The 17,630-nt window shown below is 44.7% G+C and overlaps 8 protein-coding genes across 8 annotated transcripts; 3 read left to right on the top strand and 5 right to left on the bottom strand.

Moving 5' to 3' along the window:
* Window positions 1-15: 15 nt before the first annotated feature.
* SAMD00019534_086910 (hypothetical protein) lies at window positions 16-2,206 on the bottom strand (the record flags this gene model as incomplete). Its single annotated transcript, XM_012896048.1, has 5 exons — window positions 16-595; window positions 673-1,393; window positions 1,475-1,646; window positions 1,732-1,952; window positions 2,029-2,206. 5 exons carry the CDS (start codon window positions 2,204-2,206, stop codon window positions 16-18), a joined length of 1,872 nt encoding a protein of 623 aa, XP_012751502.1.
* Window positions 2,207-3,068: 862 nt separating this feature from the next.
* On the top strand, window positions 3,069-4,968 carry SAMD00019534_086900 (hypothetical protein; the record flags this gene model as incomplete). Its single annotated transcript, XM_012896047.1, has 2 exons — window positions 3,069-4,648; window positions 4,722-4,968. Coding segments are annotated over 2 exons (1,827 nt in total), but the record flags the coding sequence as incomplete, so codon positions are not given.
* Window positions 4,969-5,200: 232 nt separating this feature from the next.
* On the top strand, window positions 5,201-6,703 carry SAMD00019534_086890 (hypothetical protein; the record flags this gene model as incomplete). The annotated part of the gene is made up of 1 exon (XM_012896046.1): window positions 5,201-6,703. One exon carries the CDS (start codon window positions 5,201-5,203, stop codon window positions 6,701-6,703), a length of 1,503 nt encoding a protein of 500 aa, XP_012751500.1.
* A 76-nt stretch (window positions 6,704-6,779) lies between these two features.
* Window positions 6,780-7,603, bottom strand: SAMD00019534_086880 (hypothetical protein; the record flags this gene model as incomplete). The annotated part of the gene is made up of 3 exons (XM_012896045.1): window positions 6,780-7,097; window positions 7,160-7,348; window positions 7,421-7,603. Coding segments are annotated over 3 exons (690 nt in total), but the record flags the coding sequence as incomplete, so codon positions are not given.
* Window positions 7,604-7,935: 332 nt separating this feature from the next.
* SAMD00019534_086870 (hypothetical protein) lies at window positions 7,936-11,227 on the top strand (the record flags this gene model as incomplete). Its single annotated transcript, XM_012896044.1, has 3 exons — window positions 7,936-10,271; window positions 10,331-10,969; window positions 11,032-11,227. The coding sequence occupies 3 exons, from the start codon at window positions 7,936-7,938 to the stop codon at window positions 11,225-11,227; spliced, it is 3,171 nt and encodes a 1,056-aa protein (XP_012751498.1).
* A 52-nt stretch (window positions 11,228-11,279) lies between these two features.
* SAMD00019534_086860 (hypothetical protein) lies at window positions 11,280-12,694 on the bottom strand (the record flags this gene model as incomplete). The annotated part of the gene is made up of 4 exons (XM_012896043.1): window positions 11,280-12,154; window positions 12,225-12,363; window positions 12,450-12,541; window positions 12,607-12,694. 4 exons carry the CDS (start codon window positions 12,692-12,694, stop codon window positions 11,280-11,282), a joined length of 1,194 nt encoding a protein of 397 aa, XP_012751497.1.
* Window positions 12,695-12,930: 236 nt separating this feature from the next.
* Window positions 12,931-13,200, bottom strand: SAMD00019534_086850 (hypothetical protein; the record flags this gene model as incomplete). The annotated part of the gene is made up of 1 exon (XM_012896042.1): window positions 12,931-13,200. The coding sequence occupies one exon, from the start codon at window positions 13,198-13,200 to the stop codon at window positions 12,931-12,933; it is 270 nt and encodes an 89-aa protein (XP_012751496.1).
* An 837-nt stretch (window positions 13,201-14,037) lies between these two features.
* SAMD00019534_086840 (hypothetical protein) lies at window positions 14,038-16,239 on the bottom strand (the record flags this gene model as incomplete). Its single annotated transcript, XM_012896041.1, has 2 exons — window positions 14,038-14,766; window positions 14,830-16,239. The coding sequence occupies 2 exons, from the start codon at window positions 16,237-16,239 to the stop codon at window positions 14,038-14,040; spliced, it is 2,139 nt and encodes a 712-aa protein (XP_012751495.1).
* Window positions 16,240-17,630: the final 1,391 nt, after the last annotated feature.

The following is a 17,630-nucleotide window of genomic DNA, read 5'->3' as shown; positions in this document are numbered from 1 at the left end:
ATTTTAATGTAATGTTTAAAGGAGAAGCTTCAATGGGTTCTCGATGTAGTCCTTGAAGCGTTGCAACCACTCAGCACCAATGGCACCATCGATGACACGGTGATCACAGCTAAGGGTAACGGACAAGATGGTGGCAGTCTCGTATGGCAGCTCGCCCTCCTTGGGCTTCTCAATTGGAACCAATCGCGACTCTGTTGTGCCAACGGCCAGGATGGCAGCCTGTGGTGGGTTGATCACGGCTGAGAAGCTCTTGATTCCAAACATGCCCAGGTTGGAGATGGTGAATGTGCCTGACTGGAACTCGTGTGGCTGCAACTTGCCCTTCTTGGCCTTCTCGGCCATCTCTCTGACCTGGTTGGCAATGGTGGCCAGGCCCTTCTTGTCACTGTCGCGAACCAGTGGAGTGAACAGACCAATGTCAGTGTTGACGGCCACATTGATATCGACATTGTGGAATTGTCTGACAACAGTGGACATCCAAGTGCTGTTGACAGTTGGCACGTCTCTCAGTGCTGCAGAGGCTGCCTTTATGATAAAGTCGTTGACAGAGAGCTTGTATTTTCCATCAGCTTGAGCGTTCAACTCAGTGCGAATCCTATTGATTGTTTGATTGATTGATTGTAAGTATGGGTAGAATACAACCTATCATGAATGTCACATGATGATACATACTTGAGAAGCTTGTCAACACGGCACTCCATGGTGAGGTAGTAATGTGGGATGGTCTGCTTGGACTCGGACAAACGGGCGGCGGTGACCTTGCGAATGTTGGAGTGTGGAATGTCGGTGTATCCTCCATCTGACTCGACAACAGCGGCAGCGCCTCTGGATGGCGCGGCGGTGGCCTGCTCGACAACCTTTGGTGCCTCATACTCGAGTACGTCGGCCTTGAGCACACGGCTGTTTGGTCCGGTGCCTGGGACGCCACTGACATCGACTCCCTTCTCCTTGGCAGCGGATCTAGCTGCAGGTGATGCGAATACACGTCCACCCTCAGACTTCTGAGGGGCGGCTGACTGTTGTTGTGGAGCTGAAGTTGCAGCTGATGGAGCAGCAGCGGCGGCAGCTGGGGCAGCGGCTGGGGCAGCGGCGGCTGGAGCAGCAGCAGCAGCAGCAGTGTAATCCTTGAACTTAGCAACGTCATCCTTCTTGCTAACTATAATGCATACTGGTTCGTTGATGGCGATTCCAGACTTTCCAGCTGGAACCAAGATCTTGGCCAAGTAGCCAGAGTCCTGACACTCAAAGTCCATTGTAGCCTTATCAGTCTCAACCTCAGCAATGACATCGCCAACCTTAATCTGATCGCCCTCATTCTTTCTCCACTTGGCGAGACCACCAGTCTCCATACTTGGGGACAAAGCTGGCATTCCAACAACCAAGTGCTTTGGATCTAAGTAAGAGCGTTCTCAAGGGTTAGTAATGTTGTTGTTGTGATTGTTCATGTCAATGTGTGTATGAATATTGTACGTACAGTTGCTTGGAGCGGCAGCGGCTGGAGCTGGAGCTGGTTTGGCAGCAGCTGGAGCAGCGGCGGCGGCGGGGGCTGGGGCAGCGGCAGCGGCTGGAGCAGCAGCGGCAGCACCCAACTTGTAGTCCTTGAACTTGGCAACATCATCCTTCTTTGAACAGATAATGGCTATAGTCTGGTGTATATGATGTATGAGTGATTGAGTGAGTGAATGATCGTGATGATTGTATGATTGAACATTTTGGCGATTGATACTGTACATTGTTGACAGGGACACCCTTTGCTCCATCTGGTGAGATGATCTTGGCAAGGTATCCATTCTCAGTGGCCTCAAAGTCCATTGTAGCCTTATCAGTCTCAATCTCTGCAAGAATATCGCCAACCTTGATCTGATCTCCCTCATTCTTTCTCCACTTTGCAATATTTCCCTCAGTCATTGTTGGTGACAGAGCTGGCATATCAAGCTTCTGATGAGATGGGTCTATACAAGGTGATGCATTGTCAGTCAATCAGTGTTTTGAGATGATGATTCTATCACGCTCGTGCGTGAAACATACAGTTTCCTGATGAGTAGAAACGGTAAGACATTGAAGAGAATGATTGCAGTGCTTGTTGTTGTTGCTTCTGTTGCTGTAGCTGTTGAATGTTGTTGTTGCTGAACATTCTGTATGAAGATAACTGTTGGTAACCAGTCGAGTAGTTGCATTGTTGCTGCTGTGACTGCTTAACATTCATCAACTGAGTGATTGATGATTGTTGTCTAGTGAGGGGTTTCCTCACGACAAGTTTGATTGATGTTCTCAACATATTTAGTCTTTCTATATGTATGTATATAATAACAAATGAATGATTGAATGAATGTTTGATTCAATTACACAAGTTGAATATGATGTGCGTGGAATTGGATTGTGTTGTTTGTTCGAGCTTTAAAGATGAGATGAAGAGAAGGGTCACTCATCAGGTGTGCACTTCATAAAAAAAAATCCACATTGATGGGATCTCTGGGACAACCAGACGAAACAACATAACTTTATTTGTTTTATCATCTCATCACTATTTATTGAGCTGATATTTGTAATACCCAATACCATTAAAATAATATAGGATTAATACTTATATGTATACAAATAATAATCATAATATATTTATTGCCTCTGTCTCTCTTTTGAATCATCTTTAGATATACCATACTTCCAAATAAATACAAAGATATATTATATATTATCAAATCTGATTGTTTTGATTCGGCCGATAAGTTTCATTGACTTGTGCCTCCGAGAGTAGCGCAATTCATTGACAAAAAGTAACAATCATGTGTTCATGTTAACGAAGATGCTGCAAATAACTGACAGAGTGACCTAACCACCTTTAATGACGACGATTCACACACCATCATCGCCATCTCAAACTCAAACTCCGAAACACCCTGTTTTTTTCATGATAAACCTCAGAGGTAGTTGCATCCAATGTAGATTGAAGGTTAGTTGTGTGTGTTTCAACTTCAAACTTTGAAAGAATCTTCATTCATACATTCATTCATTCAAATATAACTTATAATCATATAAATATATATCTTATCTATATAGAGTTAGAGTCAATGGAACCAAAACAAGATATGAGTGATAGTATGGATATAGGAAGTAGTAGTACCTCGACAACAACAACAACAACGACCACATCATCACCAACTACAACTACAACAACAATAAATAATGATACAGCAACAACAACAACAACACAATATATATTAGCAATAGATGTTGGAACTACAAATATAAGAGCGATGATATTCGATCAGGAGTTGAATATTGTGTCAAAGTCATCACAGAACATTCCTTTGATTATCGATGAGAATAGACCCGGCTACATTGAGCAGGACCCAATGTTGATGTGGGAGAAGTGTCAGGTCGTCGTCAAGGATGCCATTGCCGCGTCGCCTGTGGCGGCGGACCCCGCCCGCATCCGCTGTCTGGGCATCACGAATCAGCGCAGCTCATTCCTCAACTGGCGTCGGGACACTGGCAAGCCGATCCACAACCTCATCACCTGGCAGGACACGCGTTCCGCTGAGATCTGCAAGAATATGAACAGTTCGCTCGCCGTCAAGGGTATCCACGGCGCCACAAAGGTGGTGCACATGTTCACGGGCAAGCCACGCTTCTTGCAGGCCAGCCACCTGGACGTGTCGACAGCACACTCGAGCTCGCGTCTCGCCTGGATCCTCCAGAACCACGCCGAGGCCAAGCAGGCGGTCAAGGACGAGCAGATGATGTTTGGAACGATCGACTCGTGGCTGCTGTGGAACCTCACTGGCGGCAAGGTTCACGCCACCGACTACAGCAACTTCAGCACCACTGGCCTGTACGACCCGTTCGAGATGTGCTACAACAAGGTCGTCTTCTACCTATTCTCAATCCCCTACCACATCATGCCCAAGATCCACGACACTAGCTACCACTATGGTGACACGCTGCCCGGCCTCTTTGGCGCGTCCATCCCAATCACGTCGCTGTGTGGCGATCAGCAGTCTGCCATGTTTGGCGAGTGCTGCTTCAATGAGGGCGACACCAAGCTGACGATTGGAACCGGCTGCTTTGTCAACATCAACACGGGCGCGCACGCCAAGGCCAGTCGCTACGGAATGTACCCGCTGATTGGCTGGAAGATCGGCAAGGAGATCTCCTACATGATGGAGGGCAAGGGCATGGCTGCCGGCACCGTCGTCGACTGGGCTCAATCATTCGGCATGTTTGAGAACCCAGCCGAGACGTCCGCCATGGCAACGTCCGTGCCACATACTCAGGGCGTCGTGTTTGTGCCCGCGTTCACGGGTCTGGCGCCGCCACAGAACGACCCGCGCGCACGTGGACTCATCATTGGAATGACTCCATCAACCAAGCGAGAGCACGTGGTTCGTGCACTACTAGAGTCATTTGGATACAGATGCAAGGAGCTGATCGACAGCATACGCTCGGACAACTACTGTCAGATTCAGAGTGTCGTCGCCGATGGAGGTGTATGCCAGAACGACTTTGTCTGCCAGTTCATCTCGGACATGTGCGCGACTCCGATCGACCGCGCAGGACACCCCGAGATGACAGCGGCTGGAGTCTGTATGCTTGCTGGATTGAACGTTGGAGTTTGGAAGACCAAGGAAGAGTTGGTCAAGCTTAGATTGTAAGTTCCACCAAGTTGATTGATTGATTGATCAAATACTCACTCGCGACCTTGATACACACACACAAAACAGGAGTTCCAAGATGTTCTCACCATCGATGAACAGGGATAATAGGAAGAAGTTGTTTAAGAGATGGCAGAGAGCACTGAGAAGGTCAATGTGTTGGGCGTCAGAGGATAGTTTCAGTACAGCGAATGATGGCTTTGGTAATGACAGTGACGACGAGACTGGATCGAGCAATGGCAGTCCGCGAACATCTCAAAAGATACCACCTGTACAACAACAACAACAGCAACAGCAACAGAAGCAACAGCATAAGTGACCTTGGCGAACTATAAATAGCACTCGCGAGTCGTCTTCTTGTAACCCTTTTGCCGCCCCGTCTGCCCCTTCTTTACAATTGTTCATCATCACATCAATTCATGAATTCGTGTTTGTTTGGTGTGATCACATGACTGAGGTGTGATGTTCGAAGGTCATTCATTCATTATTGTAACATTTCATAACAGAGATATAGAGAGAGTAGTGTAGTAGCAGTAGTCTTAGAGAGAATGAATACATTCTGGGATGATGGAGAGGATACAGAGAATGAGGAGACTTTTAAGACTGCGATAAAGACTACCAACTTCCTCGTGGACGATGATGACTTTGATAATTGGAACTCACCATCTGCCGCTGAGTTGACCAAAGGTTGGGGAGACGATCCCATTCACACTAGCAACAATCATATGCACAACATGTATCATGGCTTTGGTAGTAACAATAACAACAACAACAACAACATCAGCCACAACAACAACTTCTTTAATGGTAGTAGTGGCATCGATCATGTTCAACATCAGCCACAGCAACAACAACAACAACAACGACCTACCAAGGGTAAAGCTCAAACTAAGCAACAACCAAAGGAACCTAAACAACCTAAGCAACCGAAGCAGCAACAGCCAAAGCAACAACAAAAGGAACAGAAACAGACAAAGCAGCAGCAACAGCAACAACAGGTGGAGTCCATCAAGAGCGAGAGTGTTGTATCACTGAGCGAGAGTGATATACATGCTGCTGCTAAGCCAATACAAACACCACCACCTCCAACCCATGCCGAGCATTTGGACATCGAGTCTGATGAAGATGATGACGATCAATATCCATCACTCTCAATGAAGAATCAGAGAAGGAGGCCTACGAGAAAGAATGTTACCAATTTGGAACAACAACAATTGCAACAAGAACAACAACAACAACAACAACAACAACAACAACATGGTGATCAACCGACTTCGCCCAAGTCCTGGAGTGAGGTGGCCAGCCTCCTACAGATGCAGCAGCAGCAACAGAGCAAGCAGTCACAACCGCCACAACTGCCCAGACAACAGACCAAGCAACAACAGCAACAACAACAACAACAGAGGAATCATCAACATGATAATGACAACGATTATGATGATAGTAATGATGAGCATTATGATGATGAGTCAGTGGAAGTGACACCAACAGATTACAATCAAAAGTTGATCATCAAGTCCAACAAGACAGTGAACACCTACCAGCCATTAACAACCAAGATCCTGCGGTCCAAAGAGCCACTGACAGCTGTTACTATTATCTCTAACAAGGATAAGAGCCAGAGAAAGAAGGAGGCCAAGAAGGTTGCATCAAAGTCAACTTCCAAGCCAACAACAACAACATCATCAATAGCGTCCATTCCATCCCCATCCCAATCCCAATCACAGTCCCCATCACCATCTTCAACAAGCCCGGCAATGTTGTCCTCGTCAGCGTCAACCACAGTGATATCAAAGACTAAGAAGATTGCGACTCCACCATCAACGTCATTGCCAAAGCCTCAACAACAAAGAACATCCTCTTCCTCATTGATGCATCACCAGAACCAAATCCAGACTTCTCCAAGCGATAACAGTTCAAGTTCCAGCTCGATCTGTGGTACACTGTTGACCGTTGTCCTCGGTCTATTGATAACAATCATTGCATTTGCTGTTGGTCTCAAGTTGCCAGACATAATGGCCGCACTCCAACAACAACAACAACAACAATGATCACAATGCCGGAAGTTAATACAATGGATTGGATGACATATTATAATTTACATGATGGTCGTTCCTTCGTTTACTTCTTCTTTTTCAATCCGCCACCCAATGCTGGAAAGTCATCAAGTGAGTCGTTCGATGGCTTGCTAACCTTTGTAGGTTCGACAGACGAACTGCCTCCATTATCAAAAGTCGATGGCTTGCTTGAAGGTACTGGTTGCTTCTTTATCAGTGCTGCCCATGAGTTTGGATTGGCAGGCGTCACATCCTTGGCAACCGGAGGTTGTTGAGTTTGTGTCGAGGTGGTACTTGTGATTGAGTTATCAACAAGTTGTTGTTGTTGTGGCTGATCAACCTTGGAATTGCCAATACTTGAGTTGGCAATCTCTGCCAACACATAGCCCTATTGTGTCGTATAAGTAAGTTACTTGTCCTCTTACATAGTTTGAATGATTGGATACATACATGACAGTTTAGAGGAGCACACCAACATGCCAGTATCTTTCCTTTCAGCTCCTTCTTTGCCAACTTGAATAGTGCATCCTGTTCTGGACTGAATATCCAATCACGATACTTCTTCATACATTCATTCCTATTTCCATGCACTCCAACCTTGAATGGATTGCCCCATTTATCAGAGAATCTTGAGTCAATCTATTGGCATCACTCCATTGGACAATTAGTTACCTTGGTCCATCAACCATTCAAATTGAATCAAATACATACCAATGGATTCCTTCTTCCAATGTACATATCATAATCACTCTTTTGTGAATGTACAACATAATGTGTATAGTCTGGATTATATAATATATTACCAAGTTGATCAATTGGTGAAGAGTCCTCTACTTGTGATTGAACTGTTTGATTTCCAAAAGGTGGTGAAGCCATCATCCTTGGTTTGGAACTATAATTTTGGAAGTCAGACTTCTTTGATTTGACATAAATTGTCTTCATTTTGTAATTATATATATATATTATCTCTTCTCTAGTATTATTTATAACTCTATCTAACCTTGAATGAATGAATCCCAACCCATCATTGTCTCGGTCAACATTGCCTTTCTTTGGCATAGTGTGCTGGAGCTGGAAGAAACCTGGAAAAGATGAAGAACCCCCCTTGTCATGAACAACATAGGGAGGGGTTCACGAACATGCACACTTAAGTGATTAATCAAACACAGAACAATAACAAAAGGATAGATAGATAGAGATAACTTGAACTGAAGTGAACTGACCTGATGTCTACCGAGGACCATGCGCTGGCCGCTCAACTTCAACTCACTACTAGTAATGAGGATGAACAGACATCAACATCATCAACTGGTTTGCGCACATCATCTTCAAGTACATCACCAATACAATCACCACATCATAGTGGCGTGATCATACCGATTCGATCATCAATCGGATCAAAGAATATCTATAGGTGGATGATACCGACTTTAGAGTACTTGTCGTTGGATGTCAAAGGATCGACCTCTTCAAACAAGAGCAAGGAGAGGGAGAGGGAGAGAAAGAACATCCGGAAGTTGCCATCAACATCATCAACAGTTGTGTCAGGTTCTGGGTCAGGGTCAGGGTCAGGGTCAACATCCACAACATCTACAGTTGTTCAAGGGTCAAAGAAGAACAACAACATCCCTGCATTGGCAACTATCCCTGCCTCTTCCTTAGAGACATCAGCAGTGTCTCCATCAAAGGAGGATATCAAATGGAGCAGTAACATTCAAACATTGTGTATCACAATGGATCAGATATATAATACATTGGAGAACAACCATTCAATCGAGAGATGTGACAGTGTCATTCAAACGCTCTCCAATGTGCTCAAAGATTTCCAGACTCTGAGGACCAAGATAACGACTACTCCAGCGCCACCATCATCAACTCCTTCAAGTCAAGAGAAGAAACAACAAATAGACAAGGATGTGACACAACCAACATCATCATCGGCATCAACGGTAGTATCGAGTGTACCATCAGCTGACACAGCTGGTACCTCGACCACTAGTACCGCCACTGGAATGAAATGGTCGGACAGACTAAAGATTGCCATGGAGAATATGAGGAGTGGATCGGGTCAATCACAACATCAGGAGCATCAAGGCACAAGGAGTCAAGGACAGTCCATCCCTCCTCCTGGACCATCATCCCAAGCACAGCAGTCCAACAATGAGAGAAGCGGCAACAACAACAACAGCAACAACAATCTTGAGTCAACAATACGACATAACAAGGAAAGAGAGTTTGAGAGTAGACAACAAAAGGCAAAGGAGAATAGAGAGGCGATGTTGACGAGCAAGAAACATCAGAGCAAGTATTTATCCAATCAAAGTGATCGTGTTAAAGAGTTCAACAAACGTACGGAGGAACGTGTGGCACAGGAGCGTGCAGCACATGTAGAGAAGCAAGAGCGTGCCGATCAGTTGCACGATGAGCACATCAGCTCAATCCAGCTCAAGGGCATCAACGAGTTGAAGCGAGCCGAGGAGATCAAGTGGATCAGTGATCAGACTTCAGAGAACGATCGATACATGCAACAGAAGAGACTGGAGAAGTCTGAGAGTCGTCGTCAAAAGATTGCCATGGTCAAGAAGCAGAAGGAGTCCCTGATCACAAAGAGAGAGGAGGCTGCCGCAACGAGGCGTCGTGAGATTGACGCGTCCCGCGCACAGATCCTGCTTGGATCGATGCCCATTGCTCCACCAATCAGCGACGATTACAAGAGAAAGATAAGGAGTTATTGTAGATATTGTAACGTGCCTATCACGTCAGAGGCTGCGCTCCAGGCACATCTCCAGGACTTACAGCATCAGAACAATCTGAAGAATGCCAATCTCGAGAAGAAGACTTCGCTGGTGACCACTGTGGGCCAGCGTGATGGCAACTCCTGGGTGGTCACATTGCCCTACGACTCCTTCTCCACCAATCGTCTTGCGCCACTCTCCAACGAGGTGATTGAGAAGATCAAGTCGGAGGAGGAGGCTAGCAGACCCAAGCTCGTGACTACACTGGCCACGCTGAAGAAGCTTGTGATCAATGACTTCTTCTCCCTCCAGGCCATCGGAGGTCAAGTGTCCGATGACTACACATTGAAGCAAACGTTCACCAAGACGATCAATGAGCTCAATGGACATATTCAACGAAAGGACTATGCCAAGCTCCAGTACCATCTCATTGACATCACAACTCTGCTCAACAAGTATTGTTCGCAAGATGACTATCTCAACTTTGCCAAACTCAATGGCCTACAGGCACTGTCAAAGATATGCTTCCTGGGCAACACCAACAGCAGCGAGCACAAGACACACACAGCAACACCAACTAGCATCACAAAGACTACGATGGAATTGATCTCAAAGCTATGCTCAGTGGATACCAATGTTTGTTATCTACTATCTCTTGGACTTGGAGCTCAGTTCATTGATCTTTTGGGTCGCAGTATCCTGTCCACACACGACATGGTCATCCCATTCCTTCCACCTTTGATTGCACTCATCAACAAGATGTTCACCATCGCCAACCTGGAAGGTCTACCATTACCAATCAATGAGTACAAGAGCGCATTCATCAAGTAAGTGCACCTGTCATCTCTTCTTTACGCTCACATCTCTAACTCAACTCCCTTCATAGCTACATCGTGGACAGCTGCATCTTTGAGAAACTCGAGCTTAAGTTACCTCATTTACAACTTGGTATGCTGGAGGGAATGCAAGGACCAATGTCAATGGCTGAGGAGACGATCCAACTTTTGGTCAGTGTCACAACCTACTTCAAGCGATTTGATACTAGACAGGTCACACCATTCCTCGCGCTGCCAGAGTCGGCCAACCTTGTGATGGCACTCAAGAAGACCAATGTCGTCGGAGTCCTATCACTGCTCACATTCATCATGCTACACAATCGCAAGAAGCAGACTGTTCGCATCGAGATACCTCCATCACTATCACACATCCTACTCCAGACCCTGGAACTCTTTGTCAATCTGTCACACTTGGACCTACCATTCGTACAGAGTATGTTGGGATCAGATGACTACCAAGTGGAGTTCTACCACTTTGTCATCCATCTGTTGCTCTACTGCACCCAGCGACAGGAAACCGAGAAACAGTTCTTTGCCTTCAAACAACATGTCATTGAGAAGATCGTCATGTTGCTCGGATACTACAGCCTTCGCAACGAGCGCAATCAAGAGATACTACATTGGGGCGACAAGATATCAATCATACAGATACTCTGCAATCTACCATTCATCTATTTCTTTGAGAAGGAGTAAGTAGTCGGGAGATGTACAACCATGATGGACGTTGTTTAACAACCCTCTCGTTCATTAGTTACATGCGAATACTACTTCCAACATTGCTTGTATTGTGTAATAATAGAAGGAGTAGAGACTACATCAAGTTGGAGATGGATGTAAACATCTTGTTGCGATTCATAACTGATATTACCAACGATGGAACAGTGGGCGATTACAAGCAGTTGATGGGAGAGAGCTTAGATGACATCTCCAAGCGATTACTTGATTGAATGGACCAATGCCAGCCTACAAGGCCTTGTATAATTGTAAAGTAAAGTTGTATTATGCATCACTACTACTCTCAGAGTCGCTTGATGAGTAGCTCGAGGACACAGACTCGCTATCGCTCTCGCTTGTGTCGCTGTGGTCGCTGTGATAGTGAACACCAGGTGGAGGTTGCTTCTGTGCCATCTGATGGTGCACTTTTGGTGCGGCACCATTCCCACCGGCCTTGAATCCTGCAAAGCCTGGAGGGTTGACAGTTGTTACAAGAACGGGTGGAGCTATTGTCTTGCTGTTGGTGTTGCGACCACCAATGGTAGTGGAAATATCGGTTTCGAGAGGGCTGTCCAGAATCTTCATGTCCTGCGACAGGATATCATTCATGTCACTAGAGGTCGTGAGTGAGGCGTGGCCTCCAGCCTCGCCACCAACTGGATACTCGGCCCAATCAATGTCCTCCATCGAGGCATCGATCTCGTCCTTGTTGATGTCCTCCAGCTCCTTTGCAAAGTCATCAAACTCATCAGAGATTGACAGGTCGTGAGGTGTCGATGTCTTTGCGCTGCTAGAGTGCTTGGAATGACTAGAGTGTGATGAGCCACTGCTCGAACCATGTCTATGAGGTAGAGAAGCAGAAGATGATGGTGTGTTGGACATGGGAGGAGGCTGTGCTCGTGTGGAGTTGGCTGATGATCGTGATCTTCGAGAAGATGATGTCGTTGGTAGTTCGCTTGGAGCTGACATTGGTGGAGGAGTAAATGTATCTGGTTCGTTCTTCTTCTGTTTCTTAAGATACTGAGACGGGAACACTTCCTCTGCCTCCATCTTCTTCTTTGAAGACGACGAGTGTATAGATGATGATTGCATTGATGTAGATAATGAAGTGACCTCATTGTATATTGGGTCATTGATTGATGGAGGTGGTCCGCCTACGCCTGATAGTTGTTGATTGTTTAGTTATTGGTTCATGTGATGATGTGATGTGATGTGATGTACAGTACATACTCTGCTTCTTTAGATGAGATGAACTTGATAGCCTCTCCAATCTAAACACTCCATTATCAAATATCAATAGACATTCAACTGTATTGTTCTGTGCTTTCTTTCCAAGTGGACCTTCATACTTTATCATCTCATTTGGGTTCTGATGTTATTGTTGAGTTGAGTAAGTAATCATTCATACAACGACATCATCACATCGACATCATCAATCAATCAATCATTCATTACATTTTGATTATGGTATTGTACACTGATATGACCTTGATTAGATCGTATAAAGCCTGGTTTAGTTGTATCTAGACTGTTTGGCTTTATGTTAACTGTTAAGGTTGGTTGTTGTGTTAGTTAGATTGATTGATGATATCGATCGAGTTGATTGACATACAGAGTAAAGTATGATATTGTTCCCTTGTTGGTTCAGTGAATGTAGTTCCCAGTGCAACATCATATTCACCATCCTCTATCGCTTTCATATCTATATCTTATATCTTTATCTTTATGTTTGTTAAATGAATACAACACATATGGGGAATGATTGATTGATTTATCAACTTCACCCATTTTCGGAAATCATTAAACTCCTGGAAACATGTTTATGTTATTGTTGATTCATAATATTATATTTATTAATGAATAAGTAATGTTGATGATGGTGTTACTTTGTGGTTTGTAAAAGATCATGATCATGAACTTATTGATCATATCATGTTTAGCAGTGGCATCCACCACCTCCTCCAAGAAGACCTCCGAGTCCGAGACCTCCGAGGAGTCCTCCAAGGTTGAGACCAATGTTTCCATTGAGGGTGAGGAGTGCACCACCTCCCAGACCACCTCCACATGGAGATGGAACACGGACAACACCACCCATGCCACCACCACCACATGAAGCGCAGGAAACACCATTGGCACCTTGTCCACCAGCAGATCCAGACGATGATCCAAAGGCAGCATTGGTGATTGAGCTAGTCGAAAGGCTCATCTTTGAAAGTGCACCTGATGAGATTGAGAGTTAGTAAATTTTTGGAATAGAAGGGTATTGATTGATTGATTGATTGAATGGAATGGACTTACTCAAAATAGTCATTTTTTAGTTGGTAGTAGTAGTAGAGGTAGTTGTAATAGTAGTTATTGTATTGATACTAATGATGTCTTTTCAAATCCAAAGTGATTGCCTTTTATACATGTTTGATCAGAGTAAATCTTGAACTATTCATTAACATCTTCTACACTTTGTCAGGTCCGACAATGCCCAATCCCATATCCAACTCGCATGTAATATCATATGACAATATCAATATCCTGGTTGGACAAGTGTGGTAATGATGATCAAACATACCCCATCGTACTATTGTAGTGGTGTCTATCATCTGATTGATTGATTGAATGAGGGTGTGTGTGAGTGTGGGTGACCATCCCCCTTCAATCAAGCAAACAACTGATGTCATTGACTCTTCGACTGACCTGTCTACATTATTCATCACTACTATTTATTGTTTGGTCGTTCTATAGTCTATTTTTACACTCTTGATGTAACTTTGTCCATCTAGTCAATGACTTTCAACTCGCTCGTTCGTTCATTGACCCGACATCCACATCAAATTGTCCCACCTGCCAGACAAGTCTGAGAATGCCGATTATATGGAAATTGATATTGATATTCCATATGAATGAAATGTGATTCATATGCATATAGTTGAACGAGAACTTGTCTCGCTACTAGTCCAGCCCCGCCCAATACATCCAAATTCATTGAGCTTGAAGACATTCAATTGATGACTCGGACAAATTTGTAAATGATAATAAATAATATTAATATTTATTGGAGATGTGACAATCGGCATTGACGAAGACACTGGAGGAACATGACTACGGTTGGTGGAACATTGCCCTCCACATACCACTGTGAGGCACCACCTCGCTTGCACTGCAGCGCTTGAGGTGATGTCCACATGTAGGACAGTGCGTCGCTCTGGTTGTTGATGTACTCGTTGGACTCTTGGCGCCACAGATACTTCTGAGTGAGCGTGTTGTTGAAGTACCAGCCAAGACGCACACCATTCCACTTTCCATTGCCATAGCTCTTCATGCACTCCTTTGATGGGACAAACTGCTGTCCGTTCCACTTGTAGCGCACTTGTTTGGCCTTGGCTCCACCGTGATCCAGGTCGACCGAGTTGTACAACTCGCCATCCCCACGATAAATCCATTCCTCGCCCTTGCTACATCTGATTACTCCTCCCGACATGGGTTGGTCTGTGTTGGATACGCTGTTGTTGGACATGTTGCTACTGATGGTCTCGAGTAGTGTGTCCTTGATGTAGAGGTTGATGCATGATTGATTGGTCTCAAAGTTCTTGCGCGGAAGTCCGTCGATTGCCAACATCCAATGAGCACCTTCCTTTTCAGTCTTTGCCTTGATCACCAGCTTTGACTTTGGACTCTTCAACTTTAGAATATAACAGTTCTTATTGTCATACTTTGTAGTTGGCTCGATCGATACTATATTGCTTAACATTATCTCCTTCTTTGGTTTACACTTTGTCTTCTGTTTAAGTGTTCGTGTTAGTTATTGGAATGATTCCATAATGATTGATTGATGGATATTTACACTCTCGTTCGAATATATTGATAGTCGGTCAACTGTTAGGACGAACCATTGATTCTTCCAGACGATCAGTGGACCTTTGGTACCCTTTTTGACAAGGTAGCCTGATTTGTAAATGTAGTCATTGTCGTAGTCTTTGGATGCTGAGATGGTCTCAAGCTCACCTGTTGAGTTGCCAAGTTGTAAGTCGATAGACTTGGGCACGTCCAAGACCTCGCCAGACTCCAAGTAGTATTTAACAGCGGTGATGAACATTGTGAGCAGGTTGACACGCTTCTCCGACACATTGCTTCGCTTCAACTCGCTATCCACTCGTTGAATACATTGTGTGATCGATGTGATTGATTGGACGATGGCCTCAGTCAGCACCACACCATGTGCTGGATGCTGTCCAATGAAGCTACCACTATGGCCACGCTGCATCAATGGCTCCAAAATATTGATAATTGTCCGGGTGTCCTTGATCAGGTATTCATACTCTGTCGATAATATATCATGACTCAGCATGAACATGTCTGGTAGCGACTTGATGATCTGGAGGTATTCAGCCATTCGATTGGAAATGAACTGACAGTTGTTGATGACGCCAAACTTGATGAATGTAAGATCGTCTGGATGAGTGCCACCAGTGAGTGATGAAGACACTGGAGTGGACGCCAATGAATCATCGCGAACCATCATTGTCATTGGTGGAGGCGACTTGCGAACCTGAACTGGTGAGGCCGACAAGCTGAAACGATTGAGTTGTGGGACTGAAGCCATGACACTCTTGGCCGGCGTCAACACTGGACTACTGGAGGGCGAGCTGATGGGGGAATCCTTCTCCTTCTCCTTGTCCTTATCCATTGCAGCGGCAAAAATCGATGGGCATTGGACACTGGAGGACACAAGATATGAAGATGACATTGTATGAGAAGACGACAACAGCATCTTGCTGGGCATCTGCTTCATGGACTGTGGTGGCATATACATCATCTCATCGGTGGACGAGCTGGACAGGTACTCGGATCCAGACAGTGGGGCATACAGCTTGGTGACCTCTTCCAGGCGCATCTGTTGTGTTAGTCGGATACTACGTCTATTCAATGTATTGTTGTTATTTGTTGAAGGTGAGGACGGGTCACTAAATAGGTCGTAGGAGGACATTGATGTCTGGAGTGTATTGGAGCGACCATAAGTGCGCTTGAGTGTCGAGTGAGAGTTGACTGGTTGTTGCTCAACTGGTGGTGGACCAGCTTTGTTGGTGGCTGACTGTGAAGTTGATGAAGAGGATTGCTTCCTTAGTGTGGCGAATGATTGTATCTTTGTGCTTATTGTTCGTCTGAGTGTGGATGGTCTTCCATCCTTATGAGCCTTCTTTGGTCTTCCATCCACAGTAGTTGTCGCGCCATCCTTAACTTGTGGCTGCTCCATTTTAAAGCCAACGTTTGAACAATCGTTGATATTTATGCTACTGATCATTGATCAATCGTATAGTTTGTTTGTTTGATTGATTGGATGAGTGAATGATTGAATGATTGAATGTCAAGGTATGGAATGAGAATGAAAGAGATATGAGATTAGATTGAGATTGGAGATTGATTGATTGGTTGTATTGGATTGAGTGTAGTTGTAGTAGAAGTAGTTGATTGATGGTGAGAGAGTGAAAGATATAAGGTTGATTTGAAGAGTAGTGAGGTAAATGGTAGTAGATGTCCCTTCTGTTGCCCGTTGAGATCAACAGATGGCTCAGGTCAAGAGATTGATTGATTGCTTGATTGATTGATTGATTGCTTGATTGCTTGATTGATTGGTGGACGAGTGAAAGTCGGACTGGACAGCTTGTAGTTTAAACTGATTAATTGATCGTCGTACGTGTAGTGATTGATTGATTGATGGGCCAGGATATGTATGTATGTAATTAATTAATTACTATCACTATGCTATGCTTCTCTCTACCCAGGTATAGTGAAGTGAATGAATGGATATTGAGTGTAGTGTGTGTGAGTGTGGATGTTGGATTGACGCACCTCACCTCACCTGACACACACCATCAATGGGACTAACCTACTACTATTACAACAACTGAAACACCAAACAAATAACAATTAAGAGAGTACCACTACCTAAGTAGTGTTAAGATATGTTGTGTGTTGAGGTTGATGTGTTCACCATCACCTCCCTCCCTCCCTGCTCGGTGACTGACCGACTGCTAGTGACTGACTATTCCATGTGTCCGGACACACTTGTGATGGGATGCGCCATCACTGATACCATATGGTATATATGTGATTGATTGATTGATTGATTGAATGGTGGTAGTGTGTGAGTGTGAGTGTGTGTGTGGAGAATGATCACCCCTCAGGATGCCCATCAACATCAACTACATCACATGATTAAGCTTGTGTGTTAACGATTGAGTTATAGTAGTAGTGAATGGCAACCATTGTAGGGGGTACTTCCTGCCAGGGTTCGTTTGTTAGTGTGTATGAAGTACTACAGTCTGTAGTACCAAGTGAACAAACAACATAAATGTTGTGTTGGTTGTTGCAGTGATATGGATGTCGAGTGCTGGATGGATAGTGGTAATCTTGTTGTCTACATCAATACGTGTAAGTGGAGAATGGAGAATGGAGAATGAAGGAAAGAGGAAGAAGGAGTGGAGTGCACTTCCTTATCTCAATAATGGATGGTAGGATGGTATGGATGGATGGGAGGGTAGGTGGTAGTAGAGGTATGGGAACATGATAAATGGAATGGGATTACCATGATTGGGTATGGTTGATAAAGTCGATCGATTATTACCAATGTGATGCTGCCCATTG

The sequence above is a fragment of the Acytostelium subglobosum genome (assembly GCF_000787575.1).
Source record: "Acytostelium subglobosum LB1 DNA, scaffold: scaffold19, whole genome shotgun sequence".
Lineage (NCBI taxonomy): Eukaryota > Evosea > Eumycetozoa > Acytosteliales > Acytosteliaceae > Acytostelium > Acytostelium subglobosum.
This window is presented reverse-complemented; position numbering and strand designations above follow the sequence as displayed.